We start from the raw sequence: 11,009 nt of genomic DNA, 5'->3' as shown, positions 1-11,009 counted from the left end.
CCAAAGTAGCTGGACAAATTTACACACTCAACAGTAGTGGATGAGAGTCTTTTTTATGCATATTGTCCTCACACTTGACGTTTCTAGTCCTCTAATTATTTTACACACATTCGATCTATTTGTTTCTCCAAAAATTTGAAAAATCAATAAAAAAAACCTCTTAGACATAATTTTTACAAAGTTGTCCAGGTACAAAGTCAAAATTCATAACTTTCACATATATGTGTGTGTATGTGTATTTATATATATATGAAAATGTAATGAGTTAGTCCCATTCAAGATTAGAAAATGTAATGAAAGAATCATTTCATTCATAATTATAACAATAAGAAAGCATAAAACATTAGAGGAGGAAAGAATATGCAAGATGTAATCAAGCCAACAGTAAAACTTTATTGAAAGACGTTTTAAAAATAGCTCAATGAAATGACAAGGTTCACCATTTTTCTTTTTGAAGTGATTAATAATTACTCAATAAATGTAGGTGTGTTTCTCAAGCGGAGGCTGGCATTGGCGGCCTATTTAGAGTCTGATTTCCCTTCCTAATGATGTTGCCCAGCCCACCACATGCTTAAGTGTCCCTTGCTCACCTACAAAATGAACCAATGAGAGAAGCTGCTTAATCTTCACTGGTGATCAAAGTGAAAACAATCTGTCTCAATTTAAGAGACAAAACTATGTAATGCTTTTCACTGGTTCCTGGCCAAAGAGGAGGATAACTTTCCCTGTCAATGTTATGTTTAAAAAAAAAATTTTTTTTAATGTCTAGTTATTTTTGAGAGAGAGAGAGACACACACACACACAGAGTGTGAGCGGGGGAGGGACAGAGAGAGGGAGACACAGAATCCGAAGCAGGCTCCAGGCTCTGAGCTGTCAGTACAGAGCCCAAAGTGGGGCTCGAACTCATGAACTGCAAGATCATGACCTGAGCTGAAGTCCAGTGCTTAACTGACTGAGCCACCCAGGCACCCTGGTTTTATTTTTTTAATTCAAGTCCTACTTTATTCAGATTTCCTAATTATTATTTTTTTTACCTAATGTTCTTTTTCTGTTCGAGGATCTCATTCAGAATGCCACATCACATTTAATTGTCACATCCCCTTAGATTCCTCTTGGCTGTGACAATTTCTCAGTGGTGGACTTTCTATGATATTGTCAGTGGCATCATTTTTTTTAGTGTCATTTCCCAATTTTTTCTTGCTAGTATAAAAAGAGGTGATTGATTTTCAATATTGATCCTGTGCTCACTCTCCTTGCTAATTTCACTTTTTAATTCTCATTGTTTATCTGTAGAGTCTTTTGTATTTTGTTGTAGATAATGAAGTAAAATATCTGAGATAGCCAGAGATTTGAACAGGCACCTCACAAAGAAAATATTCCAGTGGTCAATAAACGTAGGAAAATGTGCTGAACCTTATTAATGACCAGGGGACACGAATTAAAACTGTAATGAGATATCACTACACACCACGAGAATGGCTAAAATTAAAAAGACTGCTGACACTGGGTATTGGCAAGAGTGTGATGCAAACGTGCCTTCCAAACACAGACAGTGAGAATGTAAATTGGTGCAAACATTTGGGAAATATGCTGGATATTATCTGTTAAAAATATGCATATTCTGTGACCCAGTTACTTCATCCTATGCATATACCCAAAGAAATACGTACAAATGCGCCTCAAAAGACACATACAAGGGTTTTCATAGCAGAATTCATTATGATGACAAAAAATCAAGAAGAAAAATACCTGAATGCTCATCCAGTAGTGCAAAGGATAAACACTGGGGCATTTCTAAGTAGATACAACACATTCATGCAAATCAAGGAACCGTAACTGTACAAACAACATTGGTGAATCTCACGGACATACTACTAAGTGGAAGAAGCCATTTATGCAAAGTTTAAAAACAGGCAGAATATAGGGAGTTCAAAGGCACAACGACACTGTTGCAGGAGAGTGAAATAATGATTGCAAGGGGACAGACAGGGGTTTCTGTCCTGTGGATAATGCTTATACCTTCACTTAGTTTGTGTTTACAAAGGTGGGCAGAAGGTTTTATTTTATAATAATTTCTTGAGCTGTATACTTAAGATGCGTGCATGATTTTCTATGTAAAACATATAAACTTTTTTGTTCAAAAGGAGAAATGGGGAATTCTCCCTTTTATCTGTCAACATTCTCCCTGACTATCACCTTCACTGCCCCTTCCAGGTTATCACCGAAAAGGGGTTTTGGGTGTTGATTTTGGCTCTGCCACTGTTCAGACACTTGTGAATAACTTTTCATCTTGTCCAATTTGTCATTTTTTATGAAGCCTTTCCCTTGAAAAAATAGTTGAAGAGATGATAAGACAACTGTAATTTTGCTTTCTGGATACATATTCGTCCTGCACAGATAATGAATTGCATCAAAAAAGAGGAAGAACCACTTCCTGTGAGTTTATAGAAAAGCACCTTCAAATCATCAAATGATGACTCCAGATGGCTAGCCTGTTCAAGTTTTATTTTCTAAATGTCACTCTGCCTGTCTGGAAAACCTCACTAACCGAGAAGAAACTGGTGCAGGGGCAGGAAGTAGTTGTCTGCACCACAGAAAGCTGGTGGGAGAAAATGTGTGCAGAAAGCGATCTCCACAGGGACCCCTGGGTGGCTCAGTCGGTTAAGCATCCAACTCTTCATTTCGGCTCAGGTCATGATCTCATGGTCATGACCTCACGGTTGTGAGATCAAGCCCCAAGCCCCATGGTGAGTATGGAGGCTGCTTGGGATTCTCTCTCTCTCTCTCTCTCTCTCTCTCTCTCTCTCTCTCTCTCTCTCTCAGGGCTGGGGCATTAATCCTGGCAATGCAGGTATACATGAGGCTACTCTAAGACATAGATATCCCTGATAGAGACAAGTTCTATGAATTTTTCTGTTTACTTGATAAAACTCAAATAAATTAGAGGAATGAAACTAAAATAAGAGACAGTGTCTTACAAAGGAGAGACTTTAACCCATGCATAGATAGACTCCTGCTGTGACTTTCGCCAGATCCTCCGGAGAGGGGGTAGAGGAGAAATTTCACGAAGGAGACTAGAAGAGTGGACTAGGGAGCACCTCACGAACACAACAGTGAGAACTGGGAAGTGGACACAGGGAAGAAACCAGAAAAAAAGAATTCCCTTTTCATTACCCTGCATCCCTCCCTTCTGTTCCAATCCCCGAGCTATGCTTTTATCTCCAACCTCCATAGCCACCAGAGCCTCCTGGCAAGGCTTCTTCCTGTCTCTCCCCACTCTAGTTCACCTCCAATATTTCTGCCTACTCTTCTGCCCAGGGCAAAGAGCTCCAGTCTCCCCTCCGACCCAAAGATCTCTTGACTTAAGTAAGTACAAATGCTACACTCTGGCATTCAAGAGCCTCCACAATACATCCTGAGTTCATTTTTCCACGTTCAGTCCCCTTGACTCCTAGCACTTAGCCTGTCCACAACCTGACTCTCCTTCTATTTGCTCCTTACAAATTTGTCCATTCTCCTGGCCCTGTTCATGCTGCCCCTCCATCTGGGGCATTGAGCACTCAACGAGTCCAAACGGTGCTGTATGATGAATGTAAAAATATGCATCATATTTTGAAGACAGCCTAAAAGAGCAGAATGTAACTATCTCATTAATAACTATATTGATTACATGTTAAAATGATACTGTTTGGTTATATTATGTTAAATAAACACACCATTAAATTTAACTTTCCCCTTTTTAATGTTTCTTTTTATCCTTTTAATGTAGCTAACTAGAAAATTTTAAATTGCGTAAGTGGCTCCCACTGTATTGCTATTGGACAGCATTGATCTAGAATGCCCTCTACCATATCACCTTCACCACGACCATCACCTTTCCAGGCACACCGTTTGCCTCCTTATCCTCCCATCAGCTGTAATCCCCTTGTCCTTTGAGAGCCACCATTGCCACCATGGTTGGCACCCTGTACCACCCTGAAGGCACTAGCTGTTGTCTACTCCATATTCTATGTGTGGTACACGGAAAGAGCACAGGTTTGAATGCAGTCCACTCATTTGATTATCTTTGTGTATCCTGCGTATATTACTTAGCCTCTTTGTACCCCAATTTCCTCCTCTGTAAAATGGGAGTAGTGATAACCCATCTCAAATGTTTACTGTGAGGGAACACCTGGGTGGCTCAGTCGGTTGAGCAACCAACTCTTGGTTTTGGCTCAGGTCATGATCTCGCGGTTTGTGAGTTCGAGCCCTATATCGGGCTCCATACTGGCAGTGTGAGAGTCTCTCTCTACCCCTCCCTCTGCTCCTCCCCTGCTCACACATACACACACACACACACACTCTCTCTCTCAAAATAAATAAACTTTATTTTATTTTTTAATAAGGTTATTTATTTATTTTGAGAGAGACAGAGACAGCGTGAGTTGGGGAGGAGCAGAGAGAGGGAGAGAGAGGGAATCCCAAGCAGGCTCTGTGCTGTCAGCACAGAGCCCGATGGGAGGCTGGAACCCACGAAACCGTGGGATCATGCCCTGAGCCGAAACCAAGAGTCGGACGCTCAACCGACTGAGCCACCCAGGCACCCCTAAATTCATAAACTTAAAAAAAAAAGTTTAGTGTGAGAATTACCCAGAGAAGGACGCCTAGAACTGCTCAATTTGTGGTAACTAATACTACGGCCACTATTGCCACCATTATTGATTTTAGATTATGGACTCTCTTATCAGAGATGATTGGAGGCTATTGGATGTGGGCAGGATGAGGAGGCCCTCTGCCACACCTGAGGAGCTCAGCTCTGGCCAAGCTCCAAGTCACCCTGGAGGAGTAGGCCCCAGTGACCAGACTCCTTGGATGACCTCCGTTCGCTGAATGCAAGGACCCATCTCTAGGTTGACTCACCTCTATGACTCCTTGCATTGGCCTTTGTGGTATGAGCCTTGGATGATTCCAGGCACCCCTATTCTGGCCATTTTTGAAGAAACAATCTTCCTCGTTCTCCAAATATTTGCAGAAATTTATATTTCCATTGAGTGTATATCAGAGTAACCATTTCCCCAAGGCCTTTGCAAGTCTTACTGGTGAAAAATGATTACCTCGTTACTAGTTTGACACATTTCTTAGTAATAGTGAGCAGATTTCCATTTCTTTTATTGGCTCTTTAAATGTCCTTTCCTGATATCTGGCTGTTTACAAACTTCTCCAGTTGATAGGTTTCTATTAATTTTAAGGGCTGTTTGTATGTGAAGAAAATTATCCCTTTTTCTCATTGCGTATTATAACAGTGTCTTTAACTTTGACTTTTTTTTGTCATTCTGAAATGTATAACTTATTTCTAGCCATATTTATCAATTACTCCTATGTAGTTTAACATATATATGTATATGTATGTATGTATATATATACATATATAGGGGCGCCTGAGTGGCTCAGTCAGCTAAGCGTCTGACTTCAGCTCAGGACATGAGCTCGTGGTCCGTGAGTTTGAGCCCCACATCAGGTGCTGTGTTGACGGCTCAGAGCCTGGAGCTTGCTTTGGATTCTGTGTCTCTGTCTCTCTGCCCCTCCCCTGCCCTCACTCTGTCTCTCTCTCTCTCTCTCTCTCTCTCAAAAATAAATACATGTTAAAAAATTATATACATATATATATATATATACACACACACACATACACACACATGTATTATCACTGAGAAAAGTCTTCCTTACTCCAATATTTTTTAAAAAAAAATACCCAAGTTTTCTAGATTTTGGTCATTTGACCTTATAATCTGTTTCATATAATGTTATATAGTCTATACCATATGGTACCATTTTTGATTTTCTGAAAATAATTCCCTTTGGCCAATATACTATTTTTTATCTACTGTTGCTAACATTTTCCCCCAGATTAAAGTTTTTCACCAGTGCCAGATTTCCCCTAAACTTCTTGTATCTTGAGACTCTATCTTATTCAACAAAACTGAGACTGTTTTCTTTTATTTCTAATTATTTCCTACATACGTTACTTTATTTCTGAGTTTGTCTAATTCTGATTTATGGTGTTTTATCTCATTTCTTAATATTTTAAACTCCTTTGGTAACATGAGGTTAAAATTTTTATCTGTTTTGTGTGCATGCATATTCCTGGTATATTTTCATTATCTACAGAGATATTATTTACTCCTCATTCACTTTTTTCTATTGATCACCTTGTATGAATCTCAATCTTAATGCATTCTGCTGCGCCATTTTATAGGAGTTTACTTTTCCTAAACTTCTAGAAGAAATGGTTTGGTAGTTTCTCTAACTTCACAGAGCTCCCTCTTCTGTTGCTTTTGTGAAGTGTTCAAAAATGTCCGCTTGTTCTGAGTTGTGCGTTCCCAAGCTGGTCTGGTTTTCTCTTTCCTTGCCTCTGTTGTTTCTTTCCTGCTCAAATTTGATTCTACTTCTAGCAGCTTCTCCTCCATGTAGTGTCCTTTCCCAAAGGGGAGCTGTACCCGGTTGGTTTGAAAACAACTTGTATTCTAGACTATTCCAGCGCCTTTCGGAATTTACTGAGGCCTCTCACACTTACCGGCTATTGATTTGGTCAAAATCCCTGTTTCAACTGTTGTTCTCAAATCGGCCTGGATGGCTTTCCAGTAAACACCTCTTGGCTATTTTAAGGTTCTCGAGTCCGTTGCTTTTCTGTGCTTTCTCCCACACAGACAGTGTTACCAGACAGGTTCCGTGGAATTTGGTGGTTTGTCCTCATTGGCTTGCATTCTGTGCTCCGTGTCAACAAGTTTTGTGTCAAATGGGATTTTGGTTTCTATCTAGTAGCAGCGCCTGGTTTTGCAGGGGGACTAGGGGAAATTCAGAGCTATACTGCCACCTTGGCCATCTTCCCCGGAATCTTGTCTCCATATTTTTGGATTGTCCGCTACATCTTCTCAACTCCCCATACTCCTATTTGAATGAATATCACTAGGATCTTTCCTATTCCCCCAACTTAGAAGGAAAGATAAATTGCTTCCTCTCCACCCCATTTAGAAGGGATTGCACCAACACTGTTCAAGCACAAGTAATTTTCTTAGGAACACCTCAGATATCACCATTAGATACTCCCTCCTGGGGAGAACTGATTACATACAGCCAACTAAGAAGAAAGAATAGGACTAGGGGAATATTTGGGAGATATGTGGAGCATATTGTAAAAATCAGAAGACAGGAAATGTATTGATGATGGGAAACCTGGCGCTCACAGTTGCTGCTGGCTCATAAATCCACATTTACCCGGCTACTTCCAGCCTCTACCTCAATTTCTTACAATAGAAGTAACGTCCCGGTACATTAAGCATACATAGAAATCACCATAGTCAACAGAACTGATGCTGCTATCTGAAAAATGATGGAGGATTTCTTCAAGCATTCGAATTGGGTGCTGTCAGGAAATGAGAGAGTTCACATAAATGAATTCATTCTCCACCACTAGCTCCATAGTCTAAAATTTTCGTTAAGTCTCCTAACTGTTCTGCCTGTATCCATTCTGTGCTCCCTCCATTACTTATTGCTTACTGTAGGCAATTTTCCCCCCAAATCTAATCAAGTTATTCCACTTCGCCTAAAACCTTTCCATGGCTTCTATTGCTCTACACACACACACACACACACACACACACACACACACACACACATACACACACACACACAAACTTCTTAGCCAAACCCTGTGCTATCTAGCTCCCACCTGCCCTTTGACCTCATCTCAGGCCATTCTCTGGCCATTCTCTGACTTGAAGGTCACATTTGCCTTTGGTCAAGTTCTTTACCCTTTGGCTTTTGGTCAAGTTCTTCCCACCACAGGGCCTTTGCACAATGTAGTTCCATCTGATCTTCCTTTTGACTTCAGCTTCACGGTCACTATCACAGGATAGTCTTCTCTGACCTCTCCTACTACATATGTCCCCATGTCATAGGAACTCCTGGTACTACAAGCCTTTCCTCTGCAACATTGTCATCATTGTATTTTACTTCTGTGTAATTCTTTGATTAATGTTCTTCTCCCCTAGTAAACTGTACAATCCATGAAAGTGAGGATTACAATCTGTAGCAGCTCAGATGAGTTCTTTGCACTCAGCGAGGTTTTGGTAAATTCAGGTTGAAAGATAAGGCAAGGTTTTCTGAAAACTTAAAAGTTATTAACTTTAAATGTAAAAATTATTACAAATTATTTTTGTATTAAAATCTTTAGAAATGTACATATGCCTTCCTGCTTATATAAGCAGGATATAAAAATATTAATTTAATTTTTAATGATTCTTTTATTAAAATCTGTTACTATATTCTAGCAAAAAGAAAACGGCCTTAAAAATATTGACGTAGAACCATGTGTTTCTACAGTAACATCCTCTGATTGCTTGATTTTTCCCTCCCATTTTCCTTCTAGACCTCTTTATAAATTGTTGTTTGTGTGAGAATGGAAAATCAGATGTTTAGATTTATTAGAAGAATATACAAAATAAGAACAAATTGGCCCTTGATAATGATTACAAAAGACCCTATAAGGGGAGCCACAAACTTTTATGCATGGCTTGTATAACATTCATTTTGTCTGTTTAGAGATATTGCTTAATCCTTAGTTTTCAGTTATATTCTGGATATAAAACAATAAATAAGGTTAGGGGCACCTGGGTGGCTCAGTCAGTTGAGCGTCCAATTTTGGCTCAGATCATGATTCTCACGGTTTGTGAGTTCAAGCCCTGTGTCAGGCTCTGTGCTGACAGCTCAGAGCCTGGAGCCTGCTTGGGACTCTGTGTCTCCCTCTCTCTCTGCCCCTCCCCTGCTCACACTCTGTCTCTCAAAAATAAATAGACATAAAAAAATAGTAAATAAGGTTAATAAAGCTACGTGGTGTCTTGCTGTATATGCTTAAGGCCCTACAAAAATATTCAGATCAACTTAGTTTTCACGCTATTCTATTTTACAGAGGTGAAAAAAAAAGGTAGGTGTCTTTTTTTAAATGATAAACATATATTTACTGTTTTGTGATAGTGTAATTGGGAGTTAAGCTTAATTCTTAGGAAAAAGAAAACTCTCATACAAAGACTCCCCCTCCAAAAAAAAACCCATCTCATAAAACTAAAAAAGAAAAATAAAAAATCTTTGCCAAAAGAAAGAACCCTGTAATGGTAGAGTTCTGAATGATCGAGCTTATTTTTTTCCCTTAGTAACTGAGAATTCACTGAAATTATACAAAACATTAGAAATCCTCACAGTTTGTATATCTTATTCCTAATCTATGGAGTTTAAAGAAAAAGAGTTTTAGAGACTGCTATTAACTTAAATGACATAGGAAAACTGAAAGGGAGAACTGAAAGTGGGAAATTCCTATGAAATAGAAAGGGGACCATCCTGTATAAATAGGCCATGCTCATGGAAGAAGGGCATTCACACTGCAAACTCTCGAAGTCTTTGCTTCAGCACCTAGACAGTAGCAGGCAAGACTTCCTATTTTCATCATGACCGCCAGGTGCATCCTCCAAATCGCTCTCTTGGCGTGTTTCTTCACCACCGCGCATTCCGTGAGCTACAAGTTGCTTGGATTCCAACTAAGAAGCAGCAGTTTGGAGTGTCAGGAGCTCCTGCTGAACTTGAACAGAACCTCTAAATATTGCCTCAAGGACAGGATGAACTTCGAGGTCCCTGAGGAGATTAAAAAATCACAGCGGTTCCAGAAGGAGGAAGCCATATTGGTCATCAACGAGATGTTCCAGAAGATCTTTAATATTTTCAGTAGAAGCACCTCTAGCACGGGATGGAATGAGACCACTGTTGAGAACCTCCTTGCGACACTCCACTGGCAGAAGGAACACCTGGAAACGATCCTGGAGGAAATCATGGAGGAGGAAAACTTCACCTGGGACAATACGACCCTTCTGCACCTGAAGAGATACTACTTAAGGATCGTGCGGTACCTGAAGGCCAAGGAGTACAGCGTCTGTGCCTGGACAGTAGTCCACGCAGAAATCCTCAGGAACTTTTTCTTCCTTGAGAGACTTACAGATTATCTCCAAAACTGAAGCTCTCCCAGCCTGTACCTCTGGGAACGGACGATGCTGGCAATGGTTTCAGGGATTCTTCAACTCACAGAGACTCTGTAAGTGACTGGCAGCTAATGTACTCCATGTGAAAGAACAAAGACTTTAAATTGTTTTATTAATATATGCATTAAGTTATTTTTCTATTTATTTAAATTTTTCCCCGGAAAATAAATTTTTTTATGAACAAAAGTCAAAGGAGCAGTTTTCATTCCAACTTGATTTCATTACCACCGTATTCGAAATTACAGAGCACCTGTTAGAGGTTCTTTGTAAAATGCGCCCACAAAACAGCATAGGTTCTGGCCTCTGCCTTCGAGGAATGTGAAATCCAAGGAAGCCATGTGGAACATGTAAGAGTATAGATGCTGTGGGGGGTGGAGTGGACCTTTCAGGAGAATAAATGTGGCCTCAGCTTCTTCAGGATTAAAATGGAAGAGGCAGGTAAGTGGCTCTGGAATTAGAACAGGGGGCTCGGGGCACCCGGGTGGCTCAGTCGGTTAAACTGACTTCAGCTCAGGTCATGATCTCACAGTTTGTGAGTTTGAGCCCCGCATCGGGCTCTGTGCTGCTAGCTCAGAGCCTGGAGCCTGCTTCAGATTCTGTGTCTCCTCTCTCTCTGCCCCTCCCCCGCTTGTGCTCTGTCTCTCTCTGTCTCTCTCTGCCTCTCAAAAATAAATAAATGTAAAAAAACAAAGTTAGAACAGGGGGCTCTCCTGCTTCTCCCCTGCTTCTAATCTGTGCCTCCAGGCTCTCTGACCCTGAAGTTAGAATTTGACTGGCTATCAGGGTAGCTAGAGGGATATTTCAGCTCTTGTGTTTGCCCTAAACTCATTCCTGTTATTTGCAGGATGCTCTGCTTGCCCCCCTCCCCAGCCCCGCAGGATTTTAAAATATTTATGTGCCCCTCTAAGCTAAGGATGGGAAGTCGCAGCCATTTCTGTGACACT

The 11,009-nt window shown here is 40.5% G+C and overlaps 1 protein-coding gene across 1 annotated transcript; it reads left to right on the top strand.

The window, feature by feature from the left end:
• The first annotated feature begins 9,204 nt into the window (after positions 1-9,204).
• Positions 9,205-10,184, top strand: IFNB1 (interferon beta 1). The gene has a single exon (XM_043566202.1). It carries the CDS (start codon positions 9,481-9,483, stop codon positions 10,039-10,041), a length of 561 nt encoding a protein of 186 aa, XP_043422137.1. The 5' UTR covers positions 9,205-9,480; the 3' UTR covers positions 10,042-10,184.
• The last annotated feature ends 825 nt before the right edge of the window (positions 10,185-11,009 follow it).

Source organism: Prionailurus bengalensis, chromosome D4 (genome assembly GCF_016509475.1).
Source record: "Prionailurus bengalensis isolate Pbe53 chromosome D4, Fcat_Pben_1.1_paternal_pri, whole genome shotgun sequence".
Lineage (NCBI taxonomy): Eukaryota > Metazoa > Chordata > Mammalia > Carnivora > Felidae > Prionailurus > Prionailurus bengalensis.
The sequence above is the reverse complement of the archived record's forward strand: the minus strand, read 5'-3'. Positions and strand labels throughout refer to the sequence as shown.